Here is a 25665-nt window from a genome sequence, read left to right on the forward strand (position 1 = left end):
GATATAAGGCCACCCAGGACTTTATACGGGACACTGCTCCGCTTCGGCTGTCACGTAAGGCTCCGCCAGCTCAGGAGTCTGAGAAAAGTCCACGGCCCTCCACTGGGACAAGACCGGACCGAGTCCGTGCTGAGGGGTTGTCTCGGAAAGAGAGTGACCACAGACCTGTGTTCCCTAAACTGGCTCCAAGGTTACCTCGTGCCACAGTCGTTACGTGTTGGCGGTGCCAAGAACCTGGACATGTGGTTGCTAATTGTCCCCTAACAACAGAACCCATGGACTGCGGGTAAACCCGCCGCGTGTCTATGTATGCCCAGCCAGTCTGCATTGCCACTACAGACCCTGCCGGTACTGAACCTCAGCTGTGCAGAGTGCTCGTTAATGGGTACCAGACGGATGCTCTCTTGGACTCGGGGAGCTTGGTGACCCTGGTACACGGGTCCTTGGTTGCTGGGGACAGTCCTATTGGACGGAAAGTGGGGGTAGTGTGCATACATGGGGACCTCCGAGAGTACCCGACTGCGGAGGTCACGTTCTCCACCCCATGTGGAGAGATAAAACATGTGGTGGGAGTGGTAAAAACTCTTCCATATGGGACTGTGATGGGTAGAGACTTACCGTTGTTCTGGTCCCTCTGGGAGACCAGAGTTAACCCTCTCAGGGTAAAAAGCATTCCGGGTGCAGAACCCGAAGATCCCGAGTCAGGGATACCTGCCGTAGGGGTCGCCACGATAGGGACAGTGTGTAATCCCGATAGGTTTCCCCTAGAGGTATTGGCAGGGGAAGTGGAAGAGAATCCACCAATTCATGAGCTGGAGGTGTCACCTGGTAAGTTTGGGACTGCCCAGCTCCAGGATCCCACTCTGACCCGGGCAAGGGAAAGAGTAATCGAGGTAAATGGGGTGGCACAACAACCTGGTGCAGAAAAGGAGTTTCCCCGGATGGCGGTCATCCAGGAGTTACTGTACAGGGTTGATAAAATCCGGGATGAGGTGGTAGAACAACTGGTAGTGCCCCAACCCTATCGTCGGGCGGTGCTCGACATGGCTCACACTCACATGTTGGGGGGGCACTTGGGGGCCAAAAAGACGTTAGAGCGCATATTACAGAGGTTCTTTTGGCCTGGTGTCTACGCTGAGGTTACAAAGTACTGTGACACATGTCCTGAGTGTCAACTAACCTCACCCACCACGAACTACCGGAGTCCGTTAGTACCTCTGCCCATCATAGAAGTACCCTTTGAGCGGATAGCGATGGATCTGGTGGGACCAATAGTAAAATCCGCCCGGGGCCATCAGCACATATTAGTAGTCGTAGACTACGCCACCCGGTATCCAGAGGCGATACCGCTTCGGCACACTTCGGCTAAACTAATAGCCCGTGAACTGTTTGCCATGTTTTGTCGTCTTGGGCTTCCCAAGGAGATCCTTACAGATCAGGGAACCCCTTTTATGTCTAAAGTGACTAGGGAGCTATGTAAGTTGCTCCAAATTAAACAGTTGCGTACGTCAGTGTACCATCCCCAAACCGATGGGTTGGTCGAGAGGTTTAATAAGACCCTCAAGGCCATGCTCAAAAAGGTGGTCGCCAAGGATGGGAAGGATTGGGATATGTTGTTGCCATATTTAATGTTCGCCATACGCGAGGTACCGCAGGCGTCCACGGGCTTCTCCCCATTTGAGCTATTGTATGGCAGGCACCCGAGGGGGCTGCTGGATGTAGCCAAAGAGACGTGGGAACAGGAGCCCACTCCACATAAGAGTGTTATCGAGTATGTGGCAAGTATGCAGGATCGGATTGCAGTCGTGCAACCCATCGTAAAGGAGCATCTGTTGGATGCCCAGGCCGCTCAGAGCCGTACCTATAATAAAAGGGCCACGGTCAGGTCCTTTAAAGAAGGAGACTGGGTGTTGGTACTAGTGCCCACCCCAGAGAGTAAACTCATGGCCAAGTGGCAAGGGCCGTATGAGATACGGGGAAAGGTGGGGGAAGTGAATTACAAAGTGTACCAACCCGGGAAAAGAAAACCCGAGCAGTTGTACCATGTAAACCTGCTAAAGGCCTGGAAGGACCGAGAATGTTTGGTCACAGATGCAACTACGGTCATACAATCGGAGGTCCCTCTGGCCCTGGCCAAGGACACAGCCAGGTGTGAGGTAAAGGTCAATGATGCCCTCACAAAACAGCAGCGGCGGGAGGCTCGAGCTTTGGTACAGCAGAATATGGATGTATTCTCAGAGCTGCCGGGGCGAACCTCAATGATTCAGCATGACATTGTCACTGAGCCCCGGGTAAAGGTGCGGATGAAACCGTACCGAGGGCCAGAAGCCCGAAGGCAAGCCATCGCGGCCGAGGTAAAGCAAATGCTTCAGTTGGGAGTCATTGAGGAGTCCCGAAGTGAGTGGGCTAGCCCCATTGTACTAATACCAAAACCTGATGGGTCATTACGCTTCTGTAATGACTTTAGGAAGTTAAATGAAGTATCAAAATTTGACCTGTATCCCATGCCACGGGTGGACGAGCTAATTGAGAGACTGGGGAAGGCCCAGTACTTCTCCACACTGGATCTCACGAAAGGTTACTGGCAGGTTCCCTTAACAGAGTCAGCGAAGGAAAAGACCGCTTTTATAACGTTGTCTTACCTTTTGGGTTACATGGAGCTCCGGCCACATTTCAGAGGCTGATGGACATTGTGTTAGCACCACATAGAGATTATGCATCGGCCTATTTGGATGACATAGTCATCTTTAGTACCGACTGGGATACCCATCTGTCCCAGGTACAAGCAGTGCTAGAGTCTCTTAGAGCCGCAGGGTTAACAGCAAACCCAAAGAAATGTGCGATAGGTCTCACGGAAGCCCGGTACTTGGGATACGTGATCGGCAGGGGGGTTATCAAACCTCAAGTGAACAAAATTGAGGCCATTCAAAACTGGCCCAAGCCCTTAAGTTCCAAACAAGTGAGGGCATTCCTTGGCATCATTGGGTATTACCGTCGGTTTATACCCAATTTTGCTGGTAAATCGGCTTCCCTAACGGACCTGTTAAAAGGGAAGAAAACGGTGATGGTCAAGTGGAATCCTCAAGCAGAGGAAGCGTTCCAGTCTCTGAAGTCGGCGTTGTGTGGACAGCCGGTCCTCATCAGCCCCGACTTCAAGAAAACCTTTATTGTGCAAACCGATGCCTCAGAGGTAGGCTTAGGAGCGGTGCTGTCGCAAGAGGTGAACGGTCACCTATTTAAGCAGGAAACTGACCCCGGCAGAGAAAAATTATAGCGTAGTGGAGAAGGAGTGCTTGGCGATCAAATGGGCCTTGGAGTCCCTACGCTACTATTTGCTCGGGCGTCAGTTTCGGTTGGTAACAGACCATTCACCCCTTGTCTGGATGAGAAATGCAAAGGAAAGGAATGCCCGTGTCACCAGATGGTTCTTGTCCCTACAAAATTTCAGCTTCTCTGTGGAACATCGGGCTGGGAAATCACAGGGAAATGCAGATGCCCTGTCACGGGCACCATGTATGCTGACAAATGTTCAACCCCACAAGTCTGAACAGAGGGGGGGTATGTGAGGCAGTGACCGGTGTCATATGCGAGGGTCGCTATGTCTCCCCCAGGATGTGCTTAGAAGCATATTAGATCCGCTGGAGTGCCCTGTGCTCACAGCAGGTTGCCTGTGAGACACAGGGAAGAATAAAAGTAAGTGTGAACTGGGTCAAGTTATTTGTCCCAGAATTTATTCAGGAAAACCTGGTATGGGCTTTTATTTTGAAACGGACTGCAGGATGGTAGTGGGGCCGGTCCGTTTCCTCCAGCCCAGATCTTATAGTGGCCCATGGCCATAGAATCTGGAGGATAGAAAAAAAAACCCTGCAAGAGAGTTTGGGTGTGTCAGTCTGGTCTGGGAGTCAGACATTGCAGGTGGCTTGTGCAAAGCTCCTTCCGTGTGGAGAAACACGGGCCAGGCAGAGCCTGAAAAGCCAGACACCCCAGCGTACACGGGGGTGTAATACGCTCACGGCAGCGGACTATGGACTGTTGTTATTTCTTTTCCCGGCTGCATACTGAAGGACTTGTTTGCTTTCTTTTCCCATTTGTGAGTATGCTGTGAAATAAACAAGACTTTGTTTGAACTGTATATGGGTCACTGCCTATTCACTGCACAGCAAGGACATCGCTACATCACAATATATATATATATATATATATATATATATATACGGCCTTATGGACAACCTCTTTTACGATGCTTGCCGACCTATCAAGTGTCCCCATAGCATAATAAAGGACATTAAATTCACGGATAATCACTTTTCCGGAGTTAGAATTTTCGCCTGATCCTTTCATCTCTATTTTTTTTTCTTTTTAATGGTTTGTAATTTTGCATTTCTGATAAAAATAAAAAATAAAGTATCCAACCTGTAATGTCCTCTTTCCTGTCATTTATTGTTACCTTAAGGGAAGACGATCGGCTCCTTGCGCTTTCCTCGTCGGACGAGCTGACGTAATTCTCCGATTTTGTTGTTCTGGCGCTTTTCTTTTCTGTAATATAGAACAGTAAATATTTGTCGCACTGCTGACACTTTCCTGGTTATTCTGCCTCACTAGTGACACCTAGAGGTGTGGACAATATCCACAGCCCGGGGCTCGGCGGGCAGCTCCACACCTGCTGTCTGATTCCTATCAGTCATCACTGGCCAGGTAGGATGGCAGCTCGTGATGGATTCACTTAGAGACAATTCCTCATTACAAATATTGCCATGTTTCCTACATGATTGTGTAACGCTCGCCATGCATTGCTAATTGAATGCACATAAAAAGCGTCCCGGTTCCTGCCAGCTCTTAAACAGATTAGCTTCATACGTCTTTGCTGTCTGGCTCCGTTACACCACATGACATCTGCTCCGTGGCGTCACTGAGTCTGATGCTTCTTTAAAACACAAAATGGAACAGCAGCAAAAATTCCGACAACATTGCTGTTGTGTCAATTCTCCCAACACTAAAAACAAGAAAAAGAAGCGCACATAGAGTAATACCTTCAGGTGTCGCAATCACGTGGACCCCCACAAAACAGACTCACCTGGTCTGGTTGTGACAGGTCACAACTCCCTTGGATCAGCACGTATGGTCGCAGCAAGCTCCCGGCAAGCAGAACAAATCCACATGGAGAGAAGTAGAACCGGAGAATAGAAGCCGCGCAGACCACAATAAAGGTATCAGAGTTACACACACACTCTGTTTATTAGCCTACGCGTTTCGTGGCCAACAGGCCACTTCATCAGGGCATCAAGATTCATCAGTGAAAACAGGTATATATACCTACAAATACAATCAAAAAATTATATACAAACATGTATAAACCCCACCTTCTTACGACATCACTTCTGATGAGAACGCCCACTTTAAATCAAAAATTTATAAATACACCCATAACATTAATTACAAAACATTAAAATACATAAAACACAATAATCAATCTTTAGAACTACAAATATTAATCAATAAATAATAAAAACAAATATATATAAACATTTCTGGTATCTAGATCAACCAGGATCAGAACTCACATATAAAGAAACCTAAAAACTATCCTCCAGAGAATAAACCTCCGTCTTATACCACTACACCACCTGGTGGTCTTAGGTGAGGGCAACTATTTATCCTGGATCCACCAGTTAAACCCATTCAAGACGCTATCATATGTTGACCCATAATAAAGGAAAAACAAACAAAGGGCTCATATAAGGTAACAACATCACATAATATGAAGTAAAAAAGTAAGGGAAAGAATGGGTTCCCATATGCTCAATTTCCACAACTCTTTTCGGATATGAACCCATATGATCTAGAGGTCTACAAACACTACAAAGGAATAAGCAGCACCTCAAACCAGTTAACCACCGGAGTTCATGAAAAATGGGGAGCACTGAGGTCCATAGTCTCTCCCCACGACGACACACGGAGGAACTCCTACAATCAAGAAAATCCATCACAGAAGAATCTCCGTGAGATGAAACTCATGATATTAATTACTTATAGGTACCTAGAAGAGGTCGCTAACCTCATTCAATCCACCAGGGCTTAAGGTGCCCAACTTAAATATCCAATATGTTTCTTTTTTACCCAGGACCTCCAATCTCCTAGGTGTATTAACAGGCACATGATCAATGGGAGTAACAGATAATTTAACATTCCCATGATGAACTATGGTACAATGTCGCGACAATCCATGTTCAGAAAAACCTCTAAGAATATTAAACCTATGGGAGTTCACACGTTTGTGAAGAGGTTGAGAAGTTCTTCCCACATACTGTTTACCACAGTTGCACTGAATCAAATAGATTACGTGATCTGTCTGACACGTCATTCTAAAATTGATATTAAAAGCCTTCCCTTTTTTTGCAAACGACGTGAAGCTGTCAACATTGTTACTAATAGATCTACAACATTTACACCTACGTCCATTACATCGGTAAGAACCGTAACAGCCAATCCATTCTTTACCTACTAAAGTGCATCCAGAGGAGGAAATCTTAACTACACTAGGTGCCAAAACATTTTTTATAGTAGGAGCCCTTTTAAATGTTACTGTTGGTTTCATGGGAACCACCTTATTAAGGATCGGATCGTTTAAGATCACACTCCAATGTTTTTCTAATATATTCCGTATTTGTACATTTTGTGACGAAAAAGTAGTAATAAAATTTGTTTCAAAAAGGTTTTCTCTAACACCCTTATTTTTGTCAAGATGTATAAGCTCATTTTGGGAACAACCCTTAACGGAATTGTAAGCCTTTTTAACAAGCTTCACCGGATATTCTTTTTCCTGAAATCTCTCCCTAAGAATTTTACTTTGTTCCCTAAATGCTGTATCAGAAGTACAATTTTTTCTAATCCTATAATACTGATTCCTTGGGATGTTCCTAAGCCATGGTCTATGATGGTTACTCTCATAGTGAACATACCCATTGGCATCCACTCTTTTAAAATGGTTTTTGGTCATGATCTCTCCGGCATCATCAATATAGATGTTCAAGTCTAAAAAGGTGACACTTTTACTATCCACACAGGGAGTGAGCTCCAAACCCCAATGATTATCCCTTATAGCATCAAGGAAATCAAAAACCGTATTATCTTCATTATTATAGATAATAAATATATCATCTATAAAACGTTTGTATAGAACCAGATTCTGTTTATGTTTACAATGGAGGACATACCAGGACTCAAAGGCAGCCATGAATAAGTTAGCATACGTAGGCGCTGCCTTCGACCCCATGGCAGTCCCCCGTATCTGGTGATAAATAGTCTCCCCGAATGTAAAAAAATTGTTCTCTAAAATAAAAGTCATGCTTTTCAACAGAAACTCTCTTTGGGCCATGGTCACATTCGATAATCTATCGATGTATAATTTAAAACATTGAAGGCCAATAGTGTGGTCAATATTAGAATATAAACCAGTCACGTCAATAGATATAAATAAAAAATCATCACCCCATATAAGTCCCTGCAATTCCTGTATAAGGTGGGTAGAATCCCTGAGATAAGAACCCAAATTTCTGACAGACTCCTTTGTAGTGTTTGTAGACCTCTAGATCATATGGGTTCATATCCGAAAAGAGTTGTGGAAATTGAGCATATGGGAACCCATTCTTTCCCTTACTTTTTTACTTTTTTACTTCATATTATGTGATGTTGTTACCTTATATGAGCCCTTTGTTTGTTTTTCCTTTATTATGGGTCAACATATGATAGCGTCTTGAATGGGTTTAACTGATGGATCCAGGATAAATAGTTGCCCTCACCTAAGACCACCAGGTGGTGTAGTGGTATAAGACGGAGGTTTATTCTCTGGAGGATAGTTTTTAGGTTTCTTTATATGTGAGTTCTGATCCTGGTTGATCTAGATACCAGAAATGTTTATATATATTTGTTTTTATTATTTATTGATTAATATTTGTAGTTCTAAAGATTGATTATTGTGTTTTATGTATTTTAATGTTTTGTAATTAATGTTATGGGTGTATTTATAAATTTTTGATTTAAAGTGGGCGTTCTCACCAGAAGTGATGTCGTAAGAAGGTGGGGTTTATACATGTTTGTATATATTTTTTTGATTGTATTTGTAGGTATATATACCTGTTTTTACTGATGAAGTGGCCTGTTGGCCACAAAACGCGTAGGCTAATAAACAGAGTGTGTGTGTAACTCTGATACCTTTATTGTGGTCTGCGCGGCTTCTATTCTCCGGTTCTACTTCTCTCCATGTGGATTAATTCTCCCAACAAGCATTTTATAAACATTTCAGTCATTTACTCCCCAAAAAAACCCTAAAAGAAATACTTTAACCGTATATCCATATTATAGGAAAAGCATCAGGTCATCACTGAGAACGATCTATAAGGTGGTGCGGACGGACAGCAATATAGGCGTTCATCTTAATATACGGTAATATATAATCTCCTCCCCACTGATATGACATTTATCAGCTAGCCTGAGGATACGTCATCAATGTCAGTGCAGTGGAAAATCCCTTTAAAGGAAATCACCTCCTAAGCAATGGCGTAAGGGCCCCTGAGCAAGATTTGGACTGGGGCCCCCATCCTGATGTATATGTTCCTCATCCTAGTATATATATCCCACCACCTTGGTATACAGTGGTGAAAAAGTGTTTGCTCCCTTCCCCGATTTCCTATTCTTTTTCATGTTTGTCAGACTTAAATGTTTCTGATCACCAAACAAATGTAAATATTAGACAAAGATAACACAGGTAATCACAGAATGCAGTTTATAAATGAAGGTCTTTATTAATGAGGGAAAAGAAATCCAAACCTATAGGACCCTGTGTGAAAAAGTGATTGCCCCCTCCTTAAAACATAAATTAACTGTGATTTATCACCTCATTGGGAGCAGAGTTCAAATTCCCTAGCCACACCCAGGCCTGATTACTGCCACACCAGTTCTCAATCAAGAAATCACTTAAATAGGACCTGCTTGACAAAGTGAAGTAGACTAAAAGATCCTCAAAACTTAGATATCATGCCGCGATCCAAATATATTCTGGAGCAAATGAGAAACAAAGTAATTGAGATCTATCAGTCTGGAAAAGATTATAATCAGTGAGAGCCATTATCCACAAATGGCGAAAACGCGGAACAGTGGTGAACCTTCCCAGGACTGGCCAGCAGACTAAAATTACCCCAAGAACTCGGCAACAACTCATCCAGGAGGTCACAAAAGACCCAACAACATCCAAAGAACTGCAGGCCTCACTTGCCTCAGTTAAAGGGAACCTGTCACCCCCGTTTTTTGAGATTGAGCTATAAATACTGTTAAATAGGGCCTGCGCTGTGTGTTACTATAGTGTATGTAGTGTACCCCGATTCCCCATGTATGCTGAGAAATAACTTACCAAAGTCGCCGTTTTCGCCTGTCAATCAGGCTGGTCAGGTCGGGAGGGCGTGGTGACATCGCTGGTTCTTCCTCAGCTTTACGTTAGTGGCGTAGTGGTGAACAAGCAGCGCGCGATCTGCGCACGCGCGGCCCCAGGAAGATGGCCGCCCCCACCGACGAAAGGGATGACAGCGCAGATCGCGCGCTGCTTGTTCACCACTACGCCACCAACGTAAAGCTGAGGAAGAACCAGCGATGTCACCACGCCCTCCCGACCTGACCAGCCTGATTGACAGGCGAAAACGGCGACTTTGGTAAGTTATTTCTCAGCATACATGGGGAATCGGGGTACACTACATACACTATAGTAACACACAGCGCAGGCCCTATTTAACAGTATTTATAGCTCAATCTCAAAAAACGGGGTGACAGGTTCCCTTTAAGATCAGTGTTCATGACTTCACCATAAGAAAGAGACTGGGCAAAAATGGCCTACATGGCAGAGTTCCGAGACTAAAACCACTGCTGAAAAGTGCTGTAAAATAAGAGAGGGAATATGTGCTGTAAAATAAGAGGGGGAACATGTGCTGCAAAATAAGAGGGGGAACATGTGCTGCAAAATAAGAGGGGGAACATGTGCTGCAAAATAAGAGGGGGAACATGTGCTGCAAAATAAGAGGGGGAAGATGTGCTGCAAAATAGAGGGGAAAGATGTGCTGCAAAATAAGAGGGGAAAGATGTGCTGCAAAATAAGAGGGGAAAGATGTGCTGCAAAATAAGAGGGGAAAGATGTGCTGCAAAATAAGAGGGGAAAGATGTGCTGCAAAATAGAGGGGAAAGATGTGCTGCAAAATAGAGGGGAAAGATGTGCTGCAAAACTAGAGAGGAAAAGATGTGCTGCAAAATAGAGGGGAAAGATGTGCTGCAAAATAAGAGGGGGAACATGTGCTGCAAAATAAGAGGGGGGACATGTGCTGCAAAATAAGAGGGGGAAGATGTGCTGCAAAATAAGAGGGGGAAGATGTGCTGCAAAATAGAGGGGAAAGATGTGCTGCAAAACTAGAGAGGAAAAGATGTGCTGCAAAATAGAGGGGAAAGATGTGCTGCAAAATAGAGGGGAAAGATGTGCTGCAAAACTAGAGAGGAAAAGATGTGCTGCAAAATAGAGGGGAAAGATGTGCTGCAAAATAAGAGGGGAAAGATGTGCTGCAAAATAAGAGGGGAAAGATGTGCTGCAAAATAAGAGGGGAAAGATGTGCTGCAAAATAAGAGGGGGAAGATGTGCTGCAAAATAAGAGGGGAAAGATGTGATGCAAAATAAGAGGGGAAAGATGTGCTGCAAAATAGAGGGGAAAGATGTGCTGCAAAACTAGAGGGGGAAGATGTGCTGCAAAACAAGAGGGGGAAGATGTGCTGCAAAATAAGAGGGGAAAGATGTGCTGCAAAATAGAGGGGAAAGATGTGCTGCAAAACTAGAGGGGGAAGATGTGCTGCAAAATAGAGGGGGAAGATGTGCTGCAAAATAGAGGGGAAAGATGTGCTGCAAAATAGAGGGGAAAGATGTGCTGCAAAATAAGAGGGGGAAGATGTGCTGCAAAATAAGAGGGGGAAGATGTGCTGCAAAATAAGAGGGGGAAGATGTGCTGCAAAATAAGAGGGGGAAGATGTGCTGCAAAATAAGAGGGGGAAGATGTGCTGCAAAATAAGAGGGGAAAGATGTGCTGCAAAATAGAGGGGAAAGATGTGCTGCAAAACTAGAGAGGAAAAGATGTGCTGCAAAATAAGAGGGGAAAGATGTGCTGCAAAACTAGGAAGGAATAAAGTGCTCCGCACAGAAGAAGGGGAAAATGTCCAGAAGAATCTGTGATTGATGTATTCACTTGCAACAATAGGATAGCTAAGACGAGGAGCTGCACGCTCCATGGATTGTGGTGGTGCCCCCATGACAATCATTCATGTCCTGAGCTTTGGTGTTTCAGCTTTGTCATGGGGACATTGCGGCTTGAACCTCATAGTGAATCTGATTATTATGTTGGGGGGATTGTCTTCAGCTTCATGCCCCATCAGTCCAGGAGCACGCTGGACCTTGTAGTCACGATACAAATAGCTGCCATCTGCTTATGGATGATTATGAGTGATGCTGGGAATGTTACATTTTACTCCATACCGAGAAGGAATGAAGAGTGTTACCTGTCGAACAGATCGTGTTACCATAGGAGCAGTAATGAAAGCCGTTATCTCATTTACCATTGGAACAATACTGTTCTCTGTGCGGCCTCTGCCCCGGCTCCGGGAAATAAGAGGCACCACGTGAGCGGGCAGAGGGTAAGGCTGCCGCTCATTGTTTTAGAAGCCTGTAGTGTGGAACAATTGGAATTCATCTCTGGTTGCTGAAGAAGACGGCAAATAATTGTTCATCATCTCCACGTCAGACCCTACCCTGACACCGACCGCCACGGCGGATATGAGTACCTTGCAAATATGGCGAAAATGTGACCGTCACCCTCCGTAATGGAAAAAAGGGGCATGCCCCGAATTAGGTGATATTTGGCGGGACAATGGGCCAAGGCCCTGAATGAAAATCTCAGCAAGAAATAATATACAGGTAGTAGAAGCCGCGTCCGTGGAAAATTATCCATGTAATGTATCAGGACCTGGATTATGTATGTAGAAGGACAATTTTTACATTCTATACAAGGGGGCGTGGTCACAGGTAACTGTAGAGCAGCTGAAGACACGCCCCTAAAGAATCACGTGAGCCACTCCCCCTTGACCATTACCAGCCCATTAAGGGTGCAGTCAGACGGCTGTATAAATCAGACCGAGATCGGAACTCAGGGCATGGCTATCCTGACACCTTCATGTATTAGTATGTAGCTGTCACGCACGGGTCAGGAAGGCTGCCGGCCAGTCCATGCACTGTGTTCCGATTTATACGGCAATCTTACTGTGTCCTACCTAAAAAGGCCCATATGTATGGAACCATGTACAGAAATGGACAAAAAATGGGAATATTCCAGGCACACACAGGATTTAGTACAAGAAGAACCTGGACATTTTTGAAGGGGTTCTCTACAAAACCCCCATCAATCATCTGTGATCTACAGAGAACTCTGGCAGTAAGTGTATCATTTCCCCACAGTGCCACCACTGGAGAAATTTAGTATTACACGATGCTCATTTAAACCAATGAACTGCTTGTATAATGCAGGACAAGATGGGTCCTCCAAGGTGACAGACACTCCTTCTAACCTCTCCTTCAAAAGATATTTGAAAATGGGTTTTTAAACCAGAGAATCTGTGTCATATGAAATGGTGGACACCGAGTGGCGCTATACTAATACAGATCGCGTTTTAGCACATCACTGGCATCCTAAAAAGCAGGTGTCAACTAATTCCTGGTCCATATTTGATAATTATATAGGCTTAACATAAAGGTATAGAATGATAAACGTCAGTGGTTTACCTGATTGGGCCATTGCTTGAAGTTTTGAGGCCACCTTAGATATATGGGGTCTCTGTTCTGCCTCCTTGTCACATGATTTTCTGCGGAAGCTCCAGGAAGCGTACCAAGAGTCATTTGATGGGGCGTTTGATGGAGTCTCTGAGTTTTTGCTCGTTAGTCTTAGAGAAGAGAAGATGGAACCTTTTCTGTTCCTAAAAGGTAAATCCGCACTTATATTATTGGGGTTATTTTCCCTAATACTGAACTTTTCCAACAATTTTGGCATGTCCTCCACTTTCGATAAATCTTGTTTAGGTTTTTGCGAAGATACAAATGGAGAATTTGCCGAGTTTCCATCAGTGGATGCCTTAAAATCGTGGTGAGATGGTGACGAATGGTTGGACAGGAAACTCATCTCGGTACCATTGGGGTTATTAGAACTCTCAGAATTACTATGACTTCTCCTGAAGAAAGAGCCGGGAAGGTCCAAGTAGCTGGTCGGTGATACTGGTTTGGTTTTAGGAGATGAAATGTTTTTGGGGCTGTCGGGGAAAGAACTGACCGATCGAGTAAATGATCTCTTAATTGCGTTTGATAATATGGCAAAGGCCGATTTGCCCTTGTTCTCTGCCTCCCCGCCAGGGTCGGGATTTCTATTAGAGGGGGTTTGTTCATTCGCATCCTTGACCGATGGTCTTGGTTTGGTGGAGCTCCAGTCTAGAAGTTTGGATTTTTCCTCATTTGAAAGAATTAATTTTTTAAGTGTCGGGTTTTGAGGTCTACCTTGCTCTGGTCTTGGCTTGTTTTGCTTAGAGTCTTCATCTTGTTTTTCATCTTTCTCAAAAACATCACTGTGGTCACTGAGGTATCCAGAAAGAGGATCATTCCCAATGTCCACATCTTTATATTTACCCAACTTATTATTCTTCAGGTGTAAAGATTGATGGTTGGAAGCTAAGGTGGACGTTGCCGAGGACCCTTGTTCTCCATTCTTTAAGGCTGTGCTCTTGCCCATCAGGACCTTGTGATGAGGTATATATGAAGGTATGGGATGGTATTCTTCTTCTGGGGCCTTCTGGCTTGGGATATAGGCCTCATTGAAATGTTCAGATACATTTTTGTTGAACACCTAAATAACAAATGTTAATATATTAAGAGGCAAAAAAGGAAAAGAATTATCAGGCTCTTCATTCAAGGAAATATTCAGCCACAATACAAAGTTACATCAACAACATTCATTTTGATTAACAGCTTTTGTTACTTTTGTCCCACAAAGACAATTGTCGGACTAGACAGAAATATGAAGATAATTCCACAAAGTAACAGGATAATGACAAACAAATCACGTTTTTCTTTCATAGAAATAAAGTTACCTCGTCATCTGGGGAGCTGGAACTGACATGGGATAGTCGTTTAGCAATGAGAAGCGGGAACGCTGAAAAATACGGATACATGATATGTTACATGTATTATATAATGTTACAGTTTAACAACCCAACAAGCATCCAGTATTTTACTTACATTCCTGTCATTAGGAGCAGTATTATAGTAGCTATATTCTTGTACATAGGGACAGTATTATAGTAGCTATATTCTTGTACATAGGGGGCAGTATTATAGTAGTTATATTCTTGTACATAGGGGCAGTATTATAGTAGTTATATTCTTGTACATAGGAGCAGTATTATAGTAGCTATATTCTTGTACATAGGAGCAGTATTATAGTAGTTATATTCTTGTACATAGGAGCAGTATTATAGTAGTTATATTCTTGTACATAGGGGCAGTATTATAGTAGTTACATTCTTGTACATAGGGACAGTATTATAGTAGTTATATTCTTGTACATATGGAGCAGTATTATAGTTGTTATATTCTTGTACGTAGGGACAGTATTATAGTAGTTATATTCTTGTACATAGGGGCAGTATTATAGTAGTTATATTCTTGTACATAAGGGCAGTATTATAGTAGTCATATTCTTGTACATAAGGGCAGTATTATAGTAGTTATATTCTTGTACATAAGGGCAGTATTATAGTAGTTATATTCTTCTACATGGGGCAGTATTATAGCAGTTATATTCTTGTACATAGGGGCAGTATTATAGCAGTTATATTCTTGTACATAGGGGCAGTATTATAGTAGTTATATTCTTGTACATAGGGGCAGTATTATAGTAGTTATATTCTTGTACATAGGGGCAGTATCATAGTAGTTATATTCTTGTACATAGGGGCAGTATTATAGTAGTTATATTCTTGTTCACGGGGCAGTATTATAGTAGTTATATTCTTGTACATAGGAGCAGTATTATAGTAGTTATATTCTTGTACATAGGAGCAGTATTATAGTAGTTATATTCTTGTACATAGGAGCAGTATTATAGTAGTTATATTCTTGTACATATGAGCAGTATTATAGTAGTTATATTCTAGTACATATGGGCAGTATTATAGTAGTTATATTCTTGTACATAGGGGCAGTATTATAGTAGTTATATTCCTGTACATAGGGGCAGTATTATAGTAGTTATATTCTTGTACATAAGGGACAGTATTATAGTTGTTATAATGTACATAGAGGGCAGTATTATAGTAGTTATATTCCTGTACATAGGGGCAGTATTATAGTAGTTGTGGTTCAGCAGCAGAATATCTCTGATATTATTGGATGGGTGGACAGATATATAATCATTATTAAATATAACTTTCCCTATATCCATGCTGAGCTAGTTCTCCATCACTATATTGTAATTGTGGTCTTTGTTTGAAAATAAAAGTTACATTTAATACATATTACTCCAATTAGATTAGTTTGTGAAGGTTTACAATCTTTTACATATGAGCAGTATTATAATCGGTGGCTGCATCCTGCCCGTTTTACACTTCAGAGAGCATCTTCTGGGATTTGGAGGGAATGTGATGCTGTTTATACTTCTTTAGTGGCTTTTCAGATGCATGTGACCTTTTTTTTGTAGGTGAGGAAGAAATATTCCAAGTGGCATTTGTCAAATTCTTCATCTGTCAGAAACACATATATGGCGGCATTCTTTGCTACTGTATTGTTAGGAGGTGACAGAACGCCCTCTACAGTCGGCTGTACTGTATTACACTCTCTATAGTCAGTGGTGTTTATATTTAGGTGAAGTCTCAAGCCTCATGAATTTCTAGATTATGCAGAATTCATGGCTCTTAAAATTTGTTGTCTTATGAAAGATCAGGATGATGTTCTGGGATAAACGAATAACATCAGTTTATACAAATTGCCCAGATTGGGTATTGCACATTTTTATTGTTTAGTGTCGGACACAGACAAAAAAGGGCCCCTATGCAGGAACAATATATGGGCCCCTTGTAGTCTAATAGCTCATCATAATGCACAATCCCTGCTGTTTTGGAGGTGGTAGTGGCCCCCGTGCCTCTTGGGCCCCCGTGTGATCGCACAGGTTGCACCAGTGATATGTCCGCCCCTGAGTCAGCAGGTTGGCATCATGTCTGCTAATCATAGCGTGCCCCTCAGTGGTGGTGATAGGAAATACTATAGGGTGGCCACGGGCTGTGACTTACTTTACCCTTAATATACAACCATCCCCTCCTGAATCCATAGGTCACAACATTAAGAATAAGCGCCATGTAAGGGAAAGGACAGAATATTTCTGCTTTGTTCTACATCGGTGGGCACTTGTGTCAGAACAGGGGGTGACGAAGGGGTTAATGTGGCCGATCTGAACTGAAAATTGACCGGATTTAATAAAATGCTGGCACCATATGTAAACGTCGGTGCAAAATCTCAGCTTGCAGTCAATGAATGGAAGTAATGTTTGTCTGCAGACGCTGGACAGATGTAACATCTAATGTAGCTCATCACTGCAGCCGCATCCAGCACACAACATTCTGTTAGCTAAACTTTCTCTCTGTCTTTTTCTCTCTTTCCATCTTTTTTCCTCTAGTCCGTTGTTGTTTCTTTTTCACTCTCTCTCTTTTTCTTTCTTTCTTTTTCTCTCTTTAATGCTTTTGTCTCCCTTTCTCTCATTCTCTTTTTTTCTATTTGTCTTTCCCTTCCTTTTTCCCTTTTTTCTCTCTCCCTCTTTTTTGCTCTTTCTTTATTGTGCCATCTCTTTCCTTCTTCTCTGTCTTTCTCTCTCTTTCTTGCTCTCTTGCTTGCATTCTTTATCTCTCTCTTTCGTTATCTCTCTCACTTGCTCTCTTTATCTCTGTCACTTTCGTTCTCTTTTTCTCTCTCTCACTTTCTCTTTATATTTCTCTTACTTTATCTTTCTCTCTCTCTTTATCTCTCTTGGTCTCCTTTTCTCTCTCCCTCTTTTTTCTCTTTCTTTATTGTTCCATCTCTTTCCTTCTCTGTCTTTCTCGCTCTTTCTTGCTCTCTTTATCTCTCTCTTTTGTTATGTCTCTCTCTCATTGTCTCTATCTCTTTATGTCTCTCTTTATCTCTCTGTCTTTCTCTCTCTCACTTTCTCTCTATATTTCTCATACTTTCTCTTTATCTTTTTCTCTCTCTTAATCTCTCTTGCTCTCCTTTTCTCTCTCTCTATCTCTCTCTTTGTACTCAGTTACCTGATTTGTTACATCCTATCTGCACCGATACAATGTATCAACCTGCAGTCCAGTCTGTTTTTAGATTGGATGTGTTTGTACCAAACCCTCAGCAGTTAGAAGTATCAAGTCTGCATAGATTTTCCATTTCTGACCATTCAGAATAATATTTCCATTCACTGACAGTAATCAGTTATTGTGAACATTTTAAACATAAAGTCCACTGTAAATAGACAGAACTTTCCACTCTATAGGAGACTGGGTGATTTCTCGGATTGTCTGCAGGGTGATTTCTCGGATTGTCTGCAGGGTGATTTCTCGGATTGTCTGCAGGGTGATTTCTCGGATTGTCTGCAGGGTGATTTCTCAGATTGTCTGCAGGGTGATTTCTCGGATTGTCTGCAGGGTGATTTCTCGGATTGTCTGCAGGGTGATTTCTCGGATTGTCTGCAGGGTGATTTCTCGGATTGTCTGCAGGGTGATTTCTCGGATTGTCTGCAGGGTGATTTCTCGGATTGTCTGCAGGGTGATTTCTCGGATTGTCTGCAGGGTGATCCCGTGGATTCTGATATGACATAGACTGGATTTACTTACTGGACTGAATTTTCTGCCTCCACCTTTGAGATTTATTTGAGGTCACAGTTGGGAGGTTGCTCGCGCGCACGAGTGCTGAAACAGAAGAGGGTGCAGAAATTCTGATTTATTGGTTATTTGTGGGGAAGGAGGGAAGCTTTGCATTCAGGGGTACAGATATTTGGGTTGCGACATTAGGATTCACAACTGATGACCGACATCTCCAAGGCCCATGGGCAACGAGCAGTGATATAAAGGAGGGAAAGAAGAATTGGGCACATTACATATTGGGGATAAGCCACTGCCACATGGATCTGGCAGCAGCTTTCTCCGCCAATCTCGAGGAAAACACATAAATGCTCAGCTGAGAACCAAAGTTAATGTGGAAGTTGCGAGAGATGTCAGTCAAATGAATATTTCTCTGACATCTATGTCATGTATATGACCAGATTTACATACAGTGTAACATGAAGTTATGTGGATGGAGAAGGTACAGATCGGCACCACTGCTCAGGACATCAATTTGCTCATTTACTTCTGTATCTGCTTCCGATGGCTTAGGCTTTCTCAGTGAATGTTTTATTAACTTCTGAAAGTTTCCGTATTTTTAGTTTTTAAATTGCCAAAAAAAAAGCAAATAATATTACCACATTCTGTCATTGTCATACTACAAAACAGCCAGCAGGGGGCACCATCATCCATTCCACAAATAACACTGGTATTATTATTATTATTATTATTATTATTATTATTATAGCACCATTTATTCCATGGCGCTTTACATGTGAGGAGGGGTATACATAATAAAAACAAGTACAATAATCTTGAACACGGTATACAGTTAAATGCTGTCTGAACGGTTTTATATTAAGTTTATGGTGTTTATTAAGAATATTACTTTGGTTTGACCAGATTAGTTTATGAGATATTTAATAAATGAATTAATTACAGTAGAAATCTGGCTTCAAAAAGTCACTTTTATAGTATTGTAAGCCTACAAATTGTACTAAATATCCACATATATCGTCAACTGAAGATTCCCTGCTGCTTACTTTAGTAGTAAGATTTTGCAATAAACCACAGAAATATTTAGAATGTTATAAAAGAAATAAAAAATACTCAGTTTATTAATTTCTAGTGTCTTTTTTGCAGGTTTCTGTACCTCTGGCTTTAGGGATGATGCATTGACACGGACATGTGACCGCTGCAGCCAATCACTTTCTGCAGAGGTCACATGTCCTTCTCCACATGTCATTGCTGAATCAGGAAGAATAGATAATTTTGAGAAGTAACAGAATGGGAGAGGTGGGGGATCCGTACAGTGAATGTCACTTCTCATGTTATTGTATATCTTCTAAGCAGTTATTAAAAGGACTCTGTACGACTTCATTGTTATTTCTCTGCTCCACCTTGACCAGTTTCTGACTTACCGTCAGCAGCTTTAGAGGGATGACCACTATTACCCTGCAAGTGACCCCCGGAGGAGCCAGAGGCGGACGAGTGCTTCATCTTCCTTGATGACAGTCTTCTGTGATGTAGTTTTCCATGGTTTTCCTCTGGATGATTTTCGGTATCTGAGCTGAAAGAACATAAAGGTATTACCGAGCCCGTGCTGATACGTGGACGTGTGTATGATCTGATATATACAACCTCAGAAAATTACAGGAATCTGACCGTAAAGGCTAAGGACACCTTTGACATGAAGAAAGACCTATTTTTACTTATGTTAATGGTTACCTTTTAGTTAACAAAATTTCTGATCCAAGTTTCAGATTGACTGTTGTGAGTGTCGCTCCCAGTAATACAGGCTGGATGTGAGTGTGTGTCTCGTCATGCTTTTATGTATCAGTACAGCTTCTATCCTGCACTTATTTCCTCTCCATATGTTTTATACCCTGTGTTTAGCCTGTTTTCTCTGCTTTCCAGGAGACTTTTTAAACCCTTACCCCCATCCCTCTACATTACATATCTTTGTACAACCTCCTGCTATCTCTAACACTGAGAGATGGAAGGGGGAGAGCACAGAGAACTGTCGGGAGCATGGTGGATTTGTAATAGTTTGGCAAAGTTGCTGAGCTCGGTAAAGGACTTAGACACTCTGCTGCAGCATAATGATAGACTTTTTTTTTTTTAAAGAGACTATTTATAAAGTTGTTTTAAGGTGTTTTCGGGACAATTTTATTTTTTTTACTATGGGTCTAAGAATTAACAGGCAGATAGTTGCTAACTACCTGCTCGTTCTACCGGTTGCTGGCTCAGAGGACCATCATTTATTTTTCAACAGGACAATGACCCCAAACACACCTCCAGGCTGACCAAGAAGGAGAGTGATGGGGTGCTACGCCAGATGACCTGGCCTCCACAGTCACCAGACCTGAACCCAATCAAGATGGTTTGGGGTGAGCTGGACCGCAGAGTGAAGGCAAAAGGGCCAACAAGTGCTAAGCATCTCTGGGAACTCCTTCAAGATTGTTGGAAGACCATTCCCGGTGACTACCTCTTGAAGCTCATCAAGAGAATGCCAAGAGTGTGCAAAGCAATCAAACCAAAAGGTGGCTACTTTGAAGAACCTAGAATATAAGACATAATTTCCGTTGTTTCACACTTTTTTGTTAAGTATATAATTCCACATGTGTTAATTCATAGTTTTGATGCCTTCAGTGTGAATGTACAATTTTCATAGTCATGAAAATACAGAGAAAATCTTTAAATGAGAAGGTGTGTCCAAACTTTTGGTCTGTACTGTATATACTTTTTATAAGATTGATTTACCTAACTATTTATATCAGCGCACTACTTCATTCATTATTTAGTTCCATCTGCTTGAATTTTTAATATCTTATTTTCTAAATATTTTCATTAAAAATTTAATTTTTAAACAAACTCTTTCGCAATGGACCCTCTTTTTTCCCCAAAAAAAGTTATGCATTTGGGGGTGGGGGGTGGTGTGTTAAAATACTTGAATATGGAGGTGTTTTGCCTCTAATTTTCTTATAGACCGGGTCTTATGATATAAAAATAAGACTTTTTCTACTTTGTCATTTATATTATATATAGTTTTCTATTACAGTTTGATCATTTAGAAATTTTGATAATTTGGCACCTGGTCCTGATGCCAAAACAAATATTATTGTACGTAAAATAAAAAAACTCTGTGACCAGGTGAGAAGTGTCCTAGAAAGTCACCTGCTTTCGTCGCTCACCACCATGACGCGCACGGCCAGGAGGTTATTATCCGCTGTCTCTTCTTCTGGCCCAATTCTGACTGATTTCCACTCTGTAGATACTGACGAATTTCTTCTCTTGAAAATTTTAAATATTGAATCACTCCGAGATTTCTTTGGCGAAGAAGGTTCATCTGTAGATTCATAACCACAGAAGATTATATATATATATTTTTTACATAAACCAATTATGTTGTATACATCCTGGAGGTGGGTACATGAAATAATAAGGGAGCCCTCCATGTACATGAATATAAATACTATAAGACTACTCACATGTATGGGCAAGAACATACTATAATACTGCCCCTGTGTACAAGAATATAAATACTATAATACTGCCCCTATGTACAAGAATATAACTGCTATAATACTGCCCCCTATGTACAAGAATATAAATACTATAATACTGCTCCTATGTACAAGAGTATAACTACTATTTTACTGCTCCTATGTACAAGAATATAAATACTATAATACTGCTCCTATGTACAAGAATATAACTACTATAATACTGCTCCTATGTACAAGAATATAACTACTATAATACTGCTCCTATGTACAAGAATATAACTACTATAATACTGCTCCTATGTACAAGAATATAACTACTATAATACTGCCCCTATGTACAAGAATATAACTACTATACTACTGCCCCTATGTACAAGAATATAACTAGTATAATACTGCTCCTATGTACAAGAGTATAACTACTATTTTACTGCTCCTATGTACAAGAATATAACTAGTATAATACTGCCCCTATGTACAAGAGTATAACTACTATTTTACTGCTCCTATGTACAAGAATATAACTACTATAATACTGCCCCTATGTACAAGAATATAACTACTATAATACTGCCCCTATGTACAAGAATATAACTACTATAATACTGCCCCTATGTACAAGAATATAACTACTATAATACTGCTCCTATGTACAAGAATATAACTACTATAATACTGCCCCTATGTACAAGAATATAACTACTATAATACTGCTCCTATGTACAAGAATATAACTACTATAATACTGCTCCTATGTACAAGAATATAACTACTATAATACTTTCCCCTGCGTACAGGAATATTGCATGTATACTATTGCTTCCCTATGCATAGTAATATGGATCCTAAAATTGGAGTTGCTCTTTCAGTTATAAATTAGGCCCAATCATAATTCACAGAGCATTATCTGTTCTCTGGTGTCAGGATGAGTCTCTACGTAACATAATATTTTAATTGGATCTTGTTAAATCACCAGCACAAGAAAAGAAATACAAGACTCCAAGACCGGACAGTGTCCAGAATTCTAGAGAGTTCATATTGCGCTATTCTTGTACGGAGATAATCCTAACACGATGTATCTGTGGTCGTGCATCACGCTTCAAATTGGTATATTGCCACTGTGTTTTTTTCTTGATTCTTGAGATTCTTCCAACCCAAAGTTGGTTCTTGGTCATTTCAGATGATAGAGCCATAAAGTGCTCCGATAAATAAGAAGTGCATTGCCCAGATAAATAATGCATACCATGCCCAGATAAATAGTGCATACCATGCCCAGATAAATAGTGCATACCATGCCCAGATAAACACTGTCATAGATAGATCTTAAAGAAATAATAAATGCAATGCCCAGATAAATAGAGCAGAACGTGGCTAAAGAAACATTGCCATTTAGTATCCAGATAATTATAAGTCATTACCAGATAAATAGTATATACCAGATTAAGGCTGGTTTCACATTTGCGTTCAGGAGGGCTGTGGATGGCTGGGTACTTCCTCCCTTCATCCTCCCTGAAGCTCTGCCTATGCTCTGCCTACCTCTGTAGGCATCCTGCGTACCTATCTTTAACATTGGGTACGCAGGGACATGCATTGTATGCGGATGTGTCCGCATGCAGCAATTTGACGTGTGTGGTGACAGCACGAAAACGCAATATTTTCGCAGGAAGGTTGTTACAAACATCTTGGAGAACTGACCACAGATCTTCTGTGTATGTCACCTGCACAAATCCTTTTGTCTCTTGATGTGATCCCAGACAGACTAGATGATGTGAGATTAGGGAACTGTTGGGACCGTATCATCACTTCCAGGACTCCTTGTTCTTCTTTACACTGAACATAGTTCTTAATGACATTGGCTGAATGTTTTGGGTCGTTGTCCGGCTGCAGAATTGGAGCCAATAAGATGCCCCCTGATGGATGGACTGCATGATGGATAAGTACCGGCCTGTTTTTCTCGTAAAAAAAAAAAGGAGATGAAAGACACATCATGATTACTTCCCTAAAAAAATCAGAACTCGTCCATTAGCAGGGCCGGTGTCAGGGGCAGGCAGGCTAGGCATCTGCCTACGGCCTCCACTACCCCAGGGGCCCCCAGCAAGTGGCATGCCGCTAATAGTTGCACATCACCTCGGCCACTATGAGCACCGTGAGCCAGGGGGGTCCGATGTCAGCACCCTCCCACCCGCATCGTGCATTCAACTGTATCGACAACATAGATGCTGATACAGTTAAAAAAAGTGATGGAGAAGAGTGTCACATGACGATCCCTCTCCCATCATCTCCCCTCTGCCTCTGAAGCACTACGATGGTCCGGGCAGTGGAGCTGCTGAGGAGAGAAGACGAGCTGTAGATGGGGAATGAGGAGAGAGGAGTATGTGGTGGCCATAATACTGGAGATCTACAGGGGCTGCATTATGCTCCTGTTGGGGCTGCATTATACTTTTATGGGGGCAGCATTATACTCCTCTGGGGGCTACATTAATGATAATCTGTGCAAAAATTGTAAAGCGCTGCGGAATATGTTAGCGCTATATAAAAATAAAAATTATTATTATTATACTCCTGTGGGGTTGAATTATACTCCAATTGGGGGTTACATTATGCTTCTGTGGGGGCTGCATTATACTCCTGTGGGGGCTGCATTATACTCCTGTGGGGCTGCATTATACTCATGTGGTCGCAGCATTATACTCCTGTGGGGGCAGCATTATTCTCCTGTGGGGGCTGCATTATACTCCTGTGGGGGCAGCATTATACTCCTGTGGGGGCAGCATTATACTCCTGTGGGGGCAGCATTATACTCCTGTGGGGGCAGCATTATACTCTTGTGGGGGCTGCATTATATGCCTGTGGGGGCTGCATTATACTCCTGTGGGGGCAGCATTATACTCCTGTGGGGGCTGCATTATACTCCTGTGGGGGCAGCATTATACTCCTGTGGGGGCAGCATTATACTCCTGTGGGGGCTGTATTATATGACTGTGGGGGCTGCATTATATTCCTGTGGGGGCTGCATTATCCTCCTGTGGGGCAGCATTATACTCCTGTGGGGGCTGCATTATACTCCTGTGAGGGCAGCATTATTTTCCTGGGGGGCTGCATTATACTCCTTTGGGGGCTGCATTATATTCCTGTGGGGGCTGCATTATACTCCTGTGGGGGCTGTATTATACTCCTGTGGGGCTGCATTATACTCCTGTGGGGGCAGCATTATTCTCCTGTGGGGGCTGCATTATACTCCTGTGGGGGCTGCATTATACTCCTGTGGGGTATGCATTATACCCTATGGGGCTGCATTATACTCCTGTGAGGGCAGCATTATTTTTCTGGGGGGCTGCATTATACTCCTTTGGGGGCTGCATTATACTCCTGTGGGGGCTGCATTATACTCCTGTGGGGGCTGTATTATACTCCTGTGGGGCTGCATTATACTCCTGTGGGGGCAGCATTATTCTCCTGTGGGGGCTGCATTATACTCCTGTGGGGGCAGCATTATTTTCCTGTGGGGGCAGCATTATACTGCTGTGGGGGCTGCATTATACTCCTGTGGGGGCTGCATTATATGCCTGTGGGGGCTGCATTATACTCCTGTGGGGGTGCATTATACCCTATGGGGCTGCATTATACTCCTGTGGGGGCTGCATTATACTCCTGTGGGGTATGCATTATACCCTATGGGGCTGCATTATACTCCTGTGGGGGCTGCTGTTTGGGGACAGATTGATCTACTAATGATCATTCTCTGGACATCATTCTTTCTTGGGCGGTGTAAAGAGGCCGGGAAACGAGCATTGAATGACTTCGATATTGTTGATCGCGTTCGTTTGACGGTCTGATCTCAGCGCATGTAAATACAGCTGAAATGTTTGTGTGATGGAGTAATATGTCAGCATTTGGGGCCCACTTTGTCTAAAACAGAACCGGACCTGTCCATCAGTGCCATTAGATCAGAACTGGCAGCAACTAGTGGGATCCAGCTACAACCATCTACAGTTTGAGAGAAGTCTGGCCAGGAGAGGTCTCCATAGAAGACCTGCAGCCAAAAAGCCAGACCTTTTACATGGAAACAAGGGCAACTATGCACAAACATATAGGAACCAGGGGCAGAAAAATGGCAGCAGGTGCTTTGGACTAATGAGTAAAATATGAAATATTCGGATCTACAAAAGGCAGTTTGTTCTATGAA

General features: G+C 42.4%; 2 protein-coding genes across 4 annotated transcripts in view; one reads left to right on the forward strand and one right to left on the reverse strand.

Annotated features, from left to right (window-relative positions):
- Positions 1–25665, forward strand: part of DKK3 (dickkopf WNT signaling pathway inhibitor 3) — a 413056-nt gene that overhangs the window by 54789 nt on the left and 332602 nt on the right. The window lies entirely within an intron of this gene.
- The window catches only part of MICAL2 (microtubule associated monooxygenase, calponin and LIM domain containing 2), a 264685-nt gene that overhangs the window by 32264 nt on the left and 206756 nt on the right, over positions 1–25665 (reverse strand). For both annotated transcript variants that reach the window (XM_069740179.1, XM_069740178.1), the window contains exons 20-25: positions 21148–21319; positions 19392–19540; positions 17983–18057; positions 14206–14267; positions 12854–13961; positions 4448–4536 (exon numbers count right to left, since the gene is read on the reverse strand). In XM_069740179.1, the coding sequence (XP_069596280.1) occupies positions 4448–4536; positions 12854–13961; positions 14206–14267; positions 17983–18057; positions 19392–19540; positions 21148–21319 (1655 nt within the window). The remainder of the gene's footprint in view (positions 1–4447; positions 4537–12853; positions 13962–14205; positions 14268–17982; positions 18058–19391; positions 19541–21147; positions 21320–25665) is intronic.

The sequence above is a fragment of the Ranitomeya imitator genome, chromosome 9 (assembly GCF_032444005.1).
Source record: "Ranitomeya imitator isolate aRanImi1 chromosome 9, aRanImi1.pri, whole genome shotgun sequence".
Classification (NCBI taxonomy): domain Eukaryota; kingdom Metazoa; phylum Chordata; class Amphibia; order Anura; family Dendrobatidae; genus Ranitomeya; species Ranitomeya imitator.